The 15,016-nt window shown below is 39.5% G+C and overlaps 1 protein-coding gene across 1 annotated transcript in view; it reads left to right on the forward strand.

Moving 5' to 3' along the window:
- Window positions 1-12,378, forward strand: part of LOC137976369 (tetratricopeptide repeat protein 28-like) — a 14,301-nt gene extending 1,923 nt beyond the window's left edge. Inside the window, exons 3-4 of the mRNA XM_068823711.1 lie at window positions 4,457-8,219; window positions 8,684-12,378. Of these exons, the coding sequence (XP_068679812.1) occupies window positions 4,525-8,219; window position 8,684 (3,696 nt within the window). The 5' untranslated portion in view covers window positions 4,457-4,524 and the 3' untranslated portion in view covers window positions 8,685-12,378. The remainder of the gene's footprint in view (window positions 1-4,456; window positions 8,220-8,683) is intronic.
- Window positions 12,379-15,016: the final 2,638 nt, after the last annotated feature.

Below are 15,016 nucleotides of genomic sequence, written 5' to 3' on the forward strand. Positions count from 1 at the left end.
ACAAATGTTGTATTATTTGTGTCCCAGCAAACGGAGCTCGCCCAGAGCAATGCCTTGCCAACAATATCAGTCAGACTGTATGAGGCATGAAGCGTAAATGACTATTTAATTGTCGCTATTCTTTTCTCGTGACAGTTCACTGTCCCGCCATAGCTTATCGATACCACTCATGCATTTGGTAGCAAAATCTTTCTTTCCGCTCTCTTTAACTATCTTAAGTCCTCTGTTGTGATGTATTACCATCCACTTAGGGACAATTTTTTGGCGGGGATCAGGATCTCTTACATTTAAGCCGAAAAACACAAACTAGAGGATATGCGTTATTCACAACCAAGGCATCCACAAATACCTGACTATAACATGAATAAGTTTAGTCCATATCATGCATGCATCAACAATGTATTTGGAATGTTCAGATATTCAGTTTGTAGAAGCGATTTTAGGGATTTTTTTAGGGGAAGGGGCGTTTGCAGTCTCTAATAGACCTCAATGCCCCCGCACCTTCCCCGTCAAAAAGTCTTCGAACATAGTAAAGGAAAGGAAAGGAACTTTATTTAAGTGTCGAGTCGTTCTAGCGCCGAAGCACTAATTGGGGACACTGTAAATTGAAATTAACAATTAACACAAATCAAGTCAAATTTTGGTTTTTGCGGAGAGGGGAAACCGGAGTACCCGGAGAAAACCTCTCGGTGCAGAGTAGAGAACCAACAAACTCAACCCACATATGACGCCGAGTCAGGGAATCGAACCCGGGCCACATTGGTGGGGCGGAGGCGAGTGCTCTCACCACTGCGCCATCCCTGCACCCCCGAGAGTATTACTAGAGTATTATGTCCTTACCCAACCGCAATGCAATTCCTTTCTAAGTGTGATGGACTTATGATGTTTCACGGTTTGTAATTTTAAAGCTCCAATAGCTGATGAATAAATTCTCTAACTTGCTCAATGAACCGCTGATCCTTGGCGTGCATTTATAAATTATTGTGAACACCCAGTCAACTATGATCAAATAAATGAATGGGACATTTTATGACGAGTCCTCTCCCTTAAGTTTTTCTTTTCTAAAGTTGTCATTGTGCTGGGTTTTTAGTGATAAGTAACGTTTAGACCTCTCTGATTAACTGAAACGCGTTTTGCCATATAGCAATTGGTAAGTCAAATGCAAAACAAGGTGGCATGAATGCGTAAAGATTCAAGAAGCAACTGATTTTTCAGAAGGAATATTTAAAGCTCTTGTTCTTTCCAAAGCGTTAGTTCACTATTGTGCCAGCATTCAAGTTCACTCGGTTTTCATTGGCAACGCAATGCTCAATTTTTCAACTGCCAAACTCGACATGAGTTATTTGATTTTATTTGTTTGATGATCAAGCAAGTAAAGCAGGACTGTTTTGCTCAGTGGATGACTTATTAAAAAAAGTAGGGTGTGATTCGGAGTTATTGGTAAGCTGCAGTCATCATGATTCAAATATGTAGATATTGGCCTGTTGTAATTGCATCCCGCAAAAGGGAATTTCCCCTCTTTCACTATTCAGTGCTCTGTGGTTGCATTAATACGCCCGTTTCTACAGTCAACCTTACTCATCCATTGAAAGTGCCCTTGACTAAACAGTTCCTGTTTCATATCTCCTGTTCGGATTATCCTTTAGTAAAAGGCTGAATGTGTTAGCGCAAAATGATTGACTTTGCACCCACTCATGGATTAAATCTTGACGCTGTTAAAACCAAAGCCAATAGACTCTTTCACGGTTTTTGGCGCCATCTTGGTTGGGGGGCAAACACAGCTAAATTTACAGTAAAAGTATGGGATTTTTGCCGACTTTGAACCGCTGTAGCACCGCTGAAAAAAGACACATCTCCACAGTGATAGTGTGTGTTAAAAGACATTTATACTGAGATTGCTTTCATGAAATATAAAGAACAGATTCAGGCTACAACGATCATAAACGAATTTTTAAGATTCCATACAAACCCTTCTAAAATCATCACGGAAAATTGCCGCGAAATTAGAAGCAACATAAGAAGATTTATTATTCGACTTTACGGACGTCTTACTCTGACTCCTTAATGCCTTTATTTTATGTTGAATGAATGAAATCAATAAAACTATTTAAAGTAGTGGCAAAAGTTGGAAATCTGTCTCTTTTGAGCGGCGCTACAGCGGTTCAAAGTCGGCAAAAATCCCATACATTTACTGTAAATTTAGCCGTGCACGTGTTTGCCCCCCAGCCAAGATGGCGGTCAAAAACCGTGGAAGGGTCTATTCCGTTATTTATAGAAACTAAAGCGGAAGGCAGGTTTATTTATGTTGCTTAAAATAATCTTCGCTTCCCTCAAATAACCTAATTGCAAATTCGTCCATGTTAGATTTTACAGGAAGTTAAAACTTCCAGTCAAGTCTTTAAAATGCTTGGTGCTTATAGAAACATCTCACCACCTCTTAAAATGAGGCTTCAGAAATAAGAAAAAAAAAACAATGTGGATGGTGTCGAAAGGCACAGTTCGGCTGTAACCCGGCTTCCGGCACCCATGCATGTTTTAACCCCTTTTCTTGGATACGGTAATACTGCAGGTCATCCCTTACACGATCTTGAAAGCGAAGGTTGGCTCAACCTCAACAATGCGACCACCTCTCATGGTCTAAACCTATAGATGAAAGTAGTACGAGAATATTTACAACTACAGGCGCCCTTAAACGTATAAGACCATTCATCTCAGAAAAAGGCACTGCTCTCGAAATCTATCAAGCGCTCATCTTACCCCACTTTGATTATTGTAGCTCCGTTTGGGGCAATTGCAACTGAACTTTAAGTGATAAACTTTAAAACCTTCAAAATAGAGCTGCCAGGGCGATTGCCAGGTCCAATTACGACACAAAGTGCTAGTTTCCTTTTAAATATGGTTAATTGGGATAATCTAATATTACACGCCGGAAGAAGACTAAAGCCATATTGATGTTTAAAATGATCAAAGGTCTCTCCCCAGCGTACCTCCCAGAATTTATTTTATACCCGCATTACACAGTATAACTTTAGAGACTCTGAGGCTAAACTCGAGATGTCTATGCCACGCACAAATTATTGGAAGCGTGCTTTTTGTTATAGCGGGGCACTGTTACGGATACGTTTGCTCGTCGAAGTACGGAAATGAGATTCCCTAGGATATTTCAAAGGGGAAATTGACCAACCTTATAGCAGCTGTCGGTCGGGCTCCCACATGGCACTCTTGTAAAACAGTCAAGTTGTAATGAAACTTCTCACTGTAATATATACTGAAGACTTTACCGTGTATAAATAATGTAATATGTATGTGTATAGGAAATCTTATGAACGCGAATGCATTTCGTGACTTATGGACACGAATGAAAGTTGAAAGTTCCCCTGGCGAGTGCAACTTAAGGACTTTCCGATCACGAGGGACCATCAAACACAAAATGCAGGAGCAAGTTCATACAAATTTTTATTTATCACATACTCGACAAAATCTTTCCATCGCTTTGTTGCCATAGCAACTTCCGAGTTGCACTCTGAAACCTCTTTTGCCCTTTAACCTTTTTATGCATTCGTCATTAACAAAAAAGAAACCCAATATTCTGTTGAGTAAATAATGAGTATGTACTCGGGGGATCACCTTTTTGGGCCGCTGGGCTTCTGGCAATCGGCATACAAAGGTTAAAAAATTATGTAAAATAATAAGAGATTTTATGACCATTCGAAAACTCGATTAAAGAGAGTTTTTGTTACAGTTATGTGCTTAGTTACCTGGCCTTTAAATGAAAGTGAGGTTGGAGTTGACCTTGTCATGATACAGACCTCCTTGCTTTTCTTATGTTTATGATGTTTTCTTGCCAATAAGTTGGAATTTGAATAAGAACAGCAGTGCGGTTTCTATCAAAACAAGGTCAACTTTGTGGGGACATAGTTAATCTAGAGACTGGTTATGAAACTCTGGGAATTTCAAAAGCAGGAACAATACAGTCGCAATTAGATGTTGAACCGACCGTGACCCTGCACAATCTTTTGTTTTTGGTTCGCAAGTTAATTTCGAATAAATTAGTCGAAGCTTTTGATTGGTTATCCTGCCGAAAAAAGCTTGTTTTTGTCGGGTTCAAGGCCAAAAAAGCGAACAAAAACATGAAACAAAGAAACTTGTCGAGTTTCATAACCAGCCTACATCCATTAACTATGGTGGGGAGAATAAGCGAGGATAAATTGGCAAGGGTGAAAATTTACGGAGTTAAAAATCCCCATGCAAGAATTCTACAGTGGTTTGAAAACTCAAAAAAATAGGACTGAGTGGTAAGATACGTAATGAACAGCAATGGATAATTTTCAGTACCGTCGATTTCAACGTTTCGAGAGAATGACTTGGTAACAGTGAATACATGATATTGAATAACCTTTTATTACTTTAAAGAGCAGATTAAACATCAAGCGTCTTTACTTTTCTTTCCTTCCAGCTTCATCCTTGATTTGACATTGGATCATCTCATCGAAAAAGCTTTCATTGTCATTTAGTTATTGAAGAATGGTAGATGGTAAGTTAGAAACTGTAGAGCAGCAAATGCTAGAGCTTGCCATTGCGATAAGTGTAGAAGACAGATATCGTGAAGGATGGGCTCATTTTCTTCTCGGCACTGCTTACCTCAACCTACCTGATTATCAACAGGCCATAAAAAATTATGCACAAGCTTTACATATTTTCATAGAAATAGGCTGCAGGGCTGGCAAGAAATCAACCTATGGAAATCTGGGAATTGCCTATCATAGTCTAGGTAATTTTAAACAAGCCATTGAGTACTACGAAAAAAATCTTAGTATTGCTAAAGAAGTAGGTAATAGGGCTGGGGAGGGATCAACCTATGGAAATCTGGGAAATGCCTATCTTAGTCTAGGTAATTTTAAACAAGCCATTCAGTACTATGAAAAAGATCTTAGTATTGCAAAAGAAGTAGGGGATAGGGCTGGGGAGGGATCAACCTATGGAAATCTGGGAAATGCCTATCTTAGTCTAGGTAATTTTAAGCAAGCCATTGAGTACTACGAAAAACATCTTAGTATTGCTAAAGAAGTAGGGGATAGGGCTGGGGAGGGATCAGCCTATGGAAATCTGGGAAATGCCTATCTTAGTCTAGGTAATTTTAAACAAGCCATTGAGTACTACGAAAAACATCTTAGTATTGCTAAAGAAGTAGGGGATAGGGCTGGGGAGGGATCAGCCTATGGAAATCTGGGAAATGCCTTTCTTAGTCTAGGTAATTTTAAACAAGCCATTCAGTACTATGAAAAAGATCTTAGTATTGCAAAAGAAGTAGGGGATAGGGCTGGGGAGGGATCAACCTATGGAAATCTGGGAAATGCCTATCGCAATCTAGGTAATTTTAAACAAGCCATTGAGTACTACGAAAAACATCTTAGTATTGCTAAAGAAGTAGGGGATAGGGCTGTGGAGGGATCAGCCTATGGAAATCTGGGAAATGCCTATCTTAGTCTAGGTAATTTTAAACAAGCCATTCAGTACTATGAAAAAGATCTTAGTATTGCAAAAGAAGTAGGGAATAGGGCTGGGGAGGGATCAACCTATGGAAATCTGGGAAATGCCTATCTTAGTCTAGGTAATTTTAAACAAGCCATTCAGTACTATGAAAAACATCTTAGTATTGCAAAAGAAGTAGGGGATAGGGCTGGGGAGGGATCAACCTATGGAAATCTGGGAAATGCCTATCGTAGTCTAGGTAATTTTAAACAAGCCATTCAGTACTATGAAAAACATCTTAGTATTGCAAAAGAAGTAGGGGATAGGGCTGGGGAGGGATCAACCTATGGAAATCTGGGAAATGCCTATCTTAGTCTAGGTAATTTTAAACAAGCCATTCAGTACTATGAAAAAGATCTTAGTATTGCAAAAGAAGTAGGGGATAGGGCTGGGGAGGGATCAACCTATGGAAATCTGGGAAATGCCTATCTTAGTCTAGGTAATTTTAAGCAAGCCATTGAGTACTACGAAAAACATCTTAGTATTGCTAAAGAAGTAGGGGATAGGGCTGGGGAGGGATCAGCCTATGGAAATCTGGGAAATGCCTATCTTAGTCTAGGTAATTTTAAACAAGCCATTCAGTACTATGAAAAAGATCTTAGTATTGCAAAAGAAGTAGGGGATAGGGCTGAGGAGGGATCAACCTATGGAAATCTGGGAAATGCCTTTCTTAGTCTAGGTAATTTTAAGCAAGCCATTGAGTACTACGAAAAACATCTTAGTATTGCTAAAGAAGTAGGGGATAGGGCTGGGGAGGGATCAACCTATGGAAATCTGGGAAATGCCTATCTTAGTCTAGGTAATTTTAAACAAGCCATTGAGTACTACGAAAAACATCTTAGTATTGCTAAAGAAGTAGGAAATAGGGTTGGGGAGGGATCAGCCTATGGAAATCTGGGAAATGCCTATCTTAGTCTAGGTAAATTTAAACAAGCCATTCAGTACTATGAAAAAGATCTTAGTATTGCAAAAGAAGTAGGGGATAGGGCTGGGGAGGGATCAACCTATGGAAATCTGGGAAATGCCTATCTTAGTCTAGGTAATTTTAAACAAGCCATTCAGTACTATGAAAAACATCTTAGTATTGCTAAAGAAGTAGGGGATAGGACTGGGGAGGGAACAGCCTATGGAAATCTGGGAAATGCCTATGGCAATCTAGGTTATTTTAAGGAAGCCATGGAGTACCATGAACACAGTCTTAGTATTTTCAAGGAAATCGGAGACTGTATAGCAGAGGGAACCGCGTGGTATTGGCTAGGTCATGATCATGAATTGTTGGGTTCCTTGAGTAGTGCACTCAGTTGCTATCGTTTAAGTATAAAACATTTTGATAAAACAAGGCGTAGTCTAAAGTCAGAAGATGAATGGAAAATAAGTTTTCATGATTCTTATCGCGTGTCATACACTGCTCTGTGGAGGACACTTTTGAAGAATGGAGAGATTGAAGAAGCTTTGTATGCAGCTGAGAAAGGTCGTGCACAAGCTTTGATGGATATTTTGAAAGATCAATACGGCACTGACTTTCCGTCATTTTCTGCACTTGCTCCGAAGCAAACTCTTACAGCTGCATTAGAGCTTTTACCTTCACAAGCCGTTTTTGTGGCACTTGACCAGAACAAGATTACGCTTTGGGTGCTAAGAAAAGACAGCAAGCTCAGCTTTCGGCAAAACGAAATCGCGAATGGAAGTGCTGATTTGTTGATGGAAACTTTTTTGAAAGGGATCGGCGTAAGGGATGGTGTCAGATGTGAGAATCGTTCTTTGGATCCACTACGCAGTGACCTGTCTTACAGCAAAAAACTTATCACTGAGAAAACAGTTCTACCATCTTCATCCTCCGTTAACTCTTTACAGCCGTTGTGTGATGTCTTACTCGGGCCAATTGCAGATTTGCTCCAAGGAAATGAGTTAATCGTTTTTCCCGATGGACCATTTTGCTTGGCTCCATATTCTGCATTAAGTGAATCTATCAGGATCCGCACCGTTCCTTCGTTGACCGCTTTTAACGTGATCGTTGGTGCACCTGAAGACTTCCACAGTAAGACTGGCGCACTGCTTGTAGGTGATCCGTGGTTGAAAGAAGTTACTAACAAGAAAGGGGAGCCCATTTTGGAACAGCTTCCGTGCGCAAAACAAGAAGTAGAGATGATTGCAAAACTTCTGCAGACAACACCGCTGACTGGAAAAAGTGCCACGAAAGCTGAGGTGCTGAAAAGTATGAAATCAGTTGCTTTAGTTCACATTGCAGCACATGGATGCCCAAAAACGGGAGAAATTGCTTTAGCCCCAAATACCGAACGGAAATCGCCAATTCCCAAAGAGGAAGACTTCATTTTGAAAATGTCGGATGTTCAGACAATTTCTCTTCGAGCAAGACTAGTTGTGCTGAGCTGTTGTCACAGTGGCCGGGGAGAAGTGAAGTCTGAGGGAGTGGTGGGAATTGCAAGGGCTTTCCTGTGTGCTGGAGCTCGGTCTGTTTTGGTGTCACTCTGGGCAATTGATGACGAGGTAACGTTGCTGTTCATGAGGAGCTTCTACCAGCACCTGGTAGATGGAAAAAGCGCAAGTACAGCTCTTCAACAAGCAATGAAATCTCTCCGAGAGTCAAAGCAGTATTGCGCTATAAAGCACTGGGCGCCATTTGTGCTGGTTGGCGATGATGTCACGCTGGAATTTCCAAAAAAATGGTAAGTGAAGTTCGAGTTTAACTCAGAAAACAAGAATACTTTCAAACTGGAAAACTCACGACAGAAATCAAATAGGCCTACGAAGGCATGATAACGAGATGCTAGCTTCCTAGTGTAAACAATTCAAAGTTTCCTCTAACACGCTTTTGTTTCAAATGTAATTTCCACAAGTCTATCACGCATACACAGTAGCGTAAAGGATACATTTCACATTGGTGGACAAACTGTTTTCGTTCAGCCTCTTCTGACTTTTTGTTAACTGGTGAAGATGGCTCATGTTATCAACTCGTGATGTCTCTTTTGGTGTTTATGTTCTCCCATATATAGATCTCTAAACTTCATCTTTTGTAAGGAATTCGAAGACAGCATCGTCCTTCACGTAGCCATTCCCATCGGCGCATTGTGTATGCTCGAAAGAACCAGCTACATTTAGGGCTGTTTTTTTTGTTTGTTTCTTTTTCCAGAATCGATGTCGAAGAAGCTAGAAAACTACCTGGCAGGGCTGACGCTTCAGTGATTGCCGAACTTGTAAAAAAAAACAAACACTGATTAGCGCGTGTTAACAATCACCTTTATGCCAGTAGAACAAGCACCAAAGTTTTAGTAGAAGTTTACTGCGTTAACTAAACCAACAGACTGAGATTGTTGTAAGTGAAATTATGACAGTAAGCTTAGATCAATAGTAAAATGCTAGTTTTACCCGTTATTTTGATACTTCGTTTCTTATATAACTTCAAAAGGCAGTGTTGCTTCAGTGGCGATCAAAATGATAGAGCTATATTTCAGTTGCTAAAAATCATGTTCTATTTAGTTCTTTGAAACTGTTTTTGTTGTATGAGTGTAAGCCAGTTTAGAAAGAAAAGAAAAAAAAACACTTCTGCTGATGACCCTTAACATCAGTCTTTTACCGTGATAAGGAAAAGAGAAACATTTGCAACATTCAAAGATCACAAAATAGAAGGGAAACAACAGGTGAAAGTTTTTTGTCTATTCTTCTGCATAACCAATGAATGAAATCATCAGCAATAAAGAAGACGTTTTTCTTTTCTTAATAAATTTCCAAGTTTTTTATAGGGCTTACTCCCTCGAGTTATCGGGGGGTGATTTTAAGCAAAGTGAAAGAGTGTGAGTGAAAGTAGTTCAATTCCTGGAATAATAGTTGGGGAACTAACAAATCCGCTGCAAAGTTAGAAAAAAATATCTGGTGCAGATTTATAGCCACCTTCACAACTAGAAAATTTTAAGGTGGCCCTGATTCCGCTTCAGACAATTTTTTATACCTCTGCAGAGAGATTTATCCTAGCCTGCTAACCACTTTACAGCAAAAAAAATGGGCGTCACCAAGTTCGTTTCTGAGATATAAGCTTTTGAAGACAAAATATAGGGCAATTTTTTAGAAGGCTTTTTCGTTGCTATGATAAACTTTTACGTCACATTAATGAATGCACCTTGTTACATGTAAGGCATGATTGGTGTTTCATTTGGTACCATAACATTTGATGTCAAGTGAAATAATTGGGGTAGATTCGATCCTTCCAAATAGCACAGTTGGTTGAAAGTGTTGGTTTGAGCCTCAAGGGAACGAAAGGCTGCGGGCAGCCTATACTATGGCCTTTAATTTAGACCATTTCCGTCGCAAGGGTCAAACTGATGGTATTTGGATATCCGGGTCATGTAACGCAAACCGAATGTTTAACATACGTTTTAAACTGAAACGCTAATTTAATATAAGGCTCTGTTGCATTTTGCGATCTTTCATACAACTTCTCTTGAAACGCCATAGCGAAACAAGTTGCAAGTTGCACACTTTACCATTGCCAAAAACAAGGTGAGACAAATTGCAGAACCCTTCGGGGAAAGTAGAATCCATTGCTACTTTGCGCAGTGGTTTACGCAAATTAGCAACGAAGGTTTCAAGCAATGCGTGCTGTGAAATCTGCCCTGCAACTTCTGTCTCAACGGATTGCCTCATCAGCCAGTGAAATGTTCCTTTAATCTCATGAGATCATCGAAAGCGAGACAAAGTGCAAGAAACGTTGCTCAGTGTAACAACCGTCAAGCGAATAGCTTTGCAGTGTGAGAACTCTTGTCGAAACAAAATTGAGACACAAGTTGCTCGAAAAATTGCGAGTGTAACAGCGCCTTTATGGGTTAAGTAAGTAAGGAAACCATCTAACGTTGGATAAGACAATTCACTGTCCATTTGCTCATCATATAACTTTATTAGAAATCATAAATATGCTCCGTTTTACAAAATGTATAAAAATGTGTCTTCCAAACGCACATACAAAATAAGTTTGTGAAGGTAGAGATCTGTAGATTAATGTTTATTTTTTGAAAAATGTTACTAAAAAGGTCCGAAAACGAAAACACTCGGAAAAGCGATATTAAAACACCAGGCATTAAGCACCCTGAAAAGAAAATAGTGTTAAAGTCGGTGATTAGATCTAATAACTGTGTATAATTATCTACAGTTTGTAGGTATGGGCACCGATTTTAAAAGCGTTTCCTTTCAAGGGTGTTTTCTTTTCGATAGCTTCGGTGTGGATAGTATCCAAAAAAGACGACATAGCTCTGGTTTCTCAATTGCAATCCGTCCATGAAAACAGTGATTTCTTTTCGTCGTGGTGTAAACACAAAAACAAACAATATTATGTTGAGCCACAGACAAAGTCTGGAAAAGTTAAGTAGTCAAAATGAAGTATACTACAACACTAAAGGATTTGTTTGGGATGCCAATATGACCGTAATTTCATGTTTTGGTTTGCTCTTTTCTTGTTTGCGGGTGGGGGTGGAGAGGGGGATAACCCCTTCAAAAGTACTTGTTGTAGATTGCAAGGGTACGTTTTTTCTACAACTAAGCTTTTAAGTGGCTCCGGAATTAGAAAATTTACAAACGTGTACCCCTATTTCACATTTCAAGCATTAATGTGCACATTAGTCTGACAAAGACATCAAATTCCAAGAAAAAGATCATTAATTTTTTACTTGTCATGCTTTAAGCAAAACGTATTTAATTTCGTGATAATTGCATACCTCTGCCAAACGAGCTCGTCGCAATCGTGCTTTTCGTTTGAAGCGTATTACACATATGACGAGGCTCTGTGCACTTGTCAATATCTGAGTAAAAAAGAGAAGACAAATAATTAATTTAGTGAGTGAAAAAAGCCAGTCAATCAGTCAGTCAGGGGTTAAGCCTGTCGTCAAACCAGACACTCATTTGTCCAGTCACAGGAAATCAGCAAGCCAGTCAGCCATTAATTAAGTCAATATTACACAAAAAAAAGTTTCCCCCTTTAGTGTCAGTCAGTCATTTAGCCAGTTAGGCTGTAAGCCAGCCATTCTGTTAATCAATCGAGTAAACTTCGCTTTACGTATCTTCTCAAAAAAATCCCATTCACTTGAGTCCTACTATGATCAAAAACTCACTTCCTTTTTTTCTGATTTTAAAAGTGTGTTTGCTTAACACCTGACTGGCAAAATTTTCAAGCTCAGTGAGCTTTGATTTTTATCCAAAGGCTGTTTCTTTGAGTGTAAGGTCTGGATTTCACTGTCCGCCGTTACTCGCGTTCAAAACTGACCGATTGGACCTTAGAGAGTTGGATCTAGAGAATGAGAAGTCGTTTACTCACAAGCTTAAAATTTCATCTCGTAAATGCAGCTTATTATATATGCAAAACACGAGTTTAAAAGTCTAAAAGCGCGGAACTCCCTTGCTGCGAATTAATTCACGCCGCGTACACACGCATTGCATTCTTAAACTAATGAATCTTTCACGTCATTTTCTCCTTGATCCAGCTCTCTCCACAAGATTCTAGAGTTAGTAATTGAGGACATTAAACGGGAAAATTCCATTTAAGATAAATACTTTTTTTGAGGTGTATTTTTGAAAAGAAGACTTAAAACTGGGTTCACTTAGTGTTTAGTTATCATAGTTTTGAGATCCAAAGAAAGAAAAAATGATTTGTTTTGGTTATAGTAGCACTTTGAAAGTTCCAATTAAATTACCAGTGCAAGTCGTGAGATCCGCCATTAGCCTGTATCCCGATTGACAGCTGCATTTAAAACTGCCTGCAGTGTGGTGGCAAATGTGATCACACATGTGGCATCCCAAAATGCACTCATCGACATCTAGTTTAAGAAAGAAGAAGAAAAAAACTAAATAACTAGCAGCATTTAGCCAATTGCGAATCGCCGGACACGAGAATGATGGCTTGCAAGATCGTTGTTTACCCTCCATCTCGCCTCATGCATCGCGCTCGTTTTTGGCGATTCGCGCCCTGTTAAAACACCTGTTTAATATGGGATAGCACTTATTTCTTTATCTCAAACTGACTATTCCTTTCGCTTTATCTTAAACGACGTAGCATTCGCTTTAATATTCGATTGGATTCGAGGCGGGAATCAAGTCTAGAGTCGTATAATTTCGTCTTGCTAATTTTAATACCCACTAAGCTAACGGGACAAGATGGGATGTAGTTTATTTTTTGTAAGAACTGCCACTAAGGAGATCGTCACAACAACTTAAAACTAACTCTTCAAGTTGTTTTTCTTTGTTTCTGCTCAGACCTAGATACTGTAGATCAGTGGTTAACTCTTTGGAAAACGTTGTTCAATGGCACGCTCTTCAGTAATAGAACGATAACCTCAGTCGATAAAGATAAAGAATATTCGATCATGTAATTGTCGGGAGGTGTCCCTCACCATTTTGAGATATCGAAATTTACTGCGAACCTCTAATATGTTGACCACTAGTACGCACAAATCAGTGAATTGGATGAGAAATAATTTACCTAGGCACGCCTTCCTGTCTTTCTCAATCATGTACCCGGACAACCTCGACCCCAGGGCCCAGTTGTTCGAAAGCCGATTAACTTAATCCAGGATTAGCGTAAACTTTTGTTTCATTTTTTCAACTTTTTGATGAAAGTTTTTTTTGCTTATTTTTTTTTTCAAGATTGACTTCTTCTGTTGTAAAGTTGTGCTGATTATCAGCGTTGAACAGCATTTGGGAGTAGAGAAATAAACTCCTTGCTTAGTTTTTAAGCTGGTACTAGCGTTAATCGGCTTTCGAACAACCGGGCCTAGAGCTCTTCTCTTGACTGAGGGAGAGAAGAGCTCTGGGGAACCCTGAAAAAAAGTGTCTTCTCGTTGGTTATCGTGAAGAACAATCAAAAGCGTGTCTAATTGGTGCATTCATGTAAGCACGAGGAGTGAGCAGGCGTCGTAAGGTTCAAATAGCCAGTGTTTGGCTATAAGAACCCTACCGCGCATGTTCTCTTAGAGTAACCCAGAGCCTTGGGTCGATCCGAGGCTCTGGTGACGAGAATGGTACGCGGAATGACACGCACACCGAAAGCTGCCTCGCGTGTTGATACGCACCTGCTGACAATCATTACTGCGGGTTTTGCACTCCTCAAAATCTGACAGAATTGCAAATTTCGAGTTAGAAGACCTATTGTTGATTAGAAATAAACTTTTAACTCTGCGATGTAAATGGGCTATGTAGCGGGAGCTTTTATATTTTCCACAAACTAGAATAAATAGATAGATAGGGAAAATAGGGAATAGGACCAAGATTTGAGAGCAGCTCTTTATTGTATAAGCAGATTGAAGCGTGGGTGCTACTAATCCAACCTGTGAGCCGTGAGGCTATTCATCTGTAACTTTGAGGAGCGCTGCGGCTGTGGCCGATCCCGCGGGATTTGACGCCTCGCTGCGGTACATCCCTTTATCAATGAAATGAACGCGACGCATAACGAGGGATCCACTTGGTAAGACCCTGAATCACTCTTCAGAGGGAATGGGCAGGTCTCCATTCAGTTCTGACGCCCACGCGATGTGGGGAGCCGGGTGACCACGTGCTTGCAATAAAATATGCCGCATTCTCCCTGAGATTTTGGTGAGGTCTTTCGGCGCTTGCGTTATTGTAATAGGGACTGTTTGATTAATGACAAAGAAAGAATAAGGCTTAAAACTCTTATCAAACTCTTATCAAGTCTCCGTTACCTTATAAGCGCACGACTGTATTTTTTCAGGTCCATTTGAGTTTTTTTTTTCTCTTCAGAAAAAGTCGGCCCTGGTATTTGATATTTTTAAAATGAGTTGGAAAGAGTGCATTACAAGGATATTTTACTGCTGCTTTGAGATAATCGTAAAATCAAATGAGAAAGGTTGTTAGATTACAATAGAATCGCAACTGAAAAAGTAAAATAAACTTGTGGTATTAGTGCATTTGACATTTCCATTTGACCACAATATGTCTGTTTCACTCAGACCTCTGTTACACTTATTCTCCAGTCCCGCTACCACAGGGTGATCTTCATCTTTTTTGAAACCTATCTCTGTTATATCTGAGAAAAAATACGACATTTACCAACTTAAATGAAAGAATAAATTGAGAGACAAGGAGCTTCGATGACATTCCTTTTGGATACTATTGGAGGAAGATGGAGCAAATTCTCACATGACACCGAGGCTTTCCATACTTTTGACACGTGGGAATCATATGAAAAAGAGAAACTAAGCCAAGACCATGACATTTAAGTTTTTTTCCATATAATAGTCTTAATTTGTGGACTAAAACTCCCGGTCCTGGTCTGAGAACGTCCTGCATGTCGTGCTCTTGTAATCCAGCGCGTGTCAATCAATGTTTATTAATTATTTACTTATTTATTTATTTATTTATTTATTTATTTATTTATTTATTTAGCAAATAATTTGAGAATATTCCGGAGATTTGATTTTTATATGGTGTTCGTTGAAAAGGATATGTAGGATCATGAATACGGCCAACT

This window comes from Montipora foliosa, chromosome 11, assembly GCF_036669935.1.
Source record: "Montipora foliosa isolate CH-2021 chromosome 11, ASM3666993v2, whole genome shotgun sequence".
NCBI classification, from domain to species: domain Eukaryota; kingdom Metazoa; phylum Cnidaria; class Anthozoa; order Scleractinia; family Acroporidae; genus Montipora; species Montipora foliosa.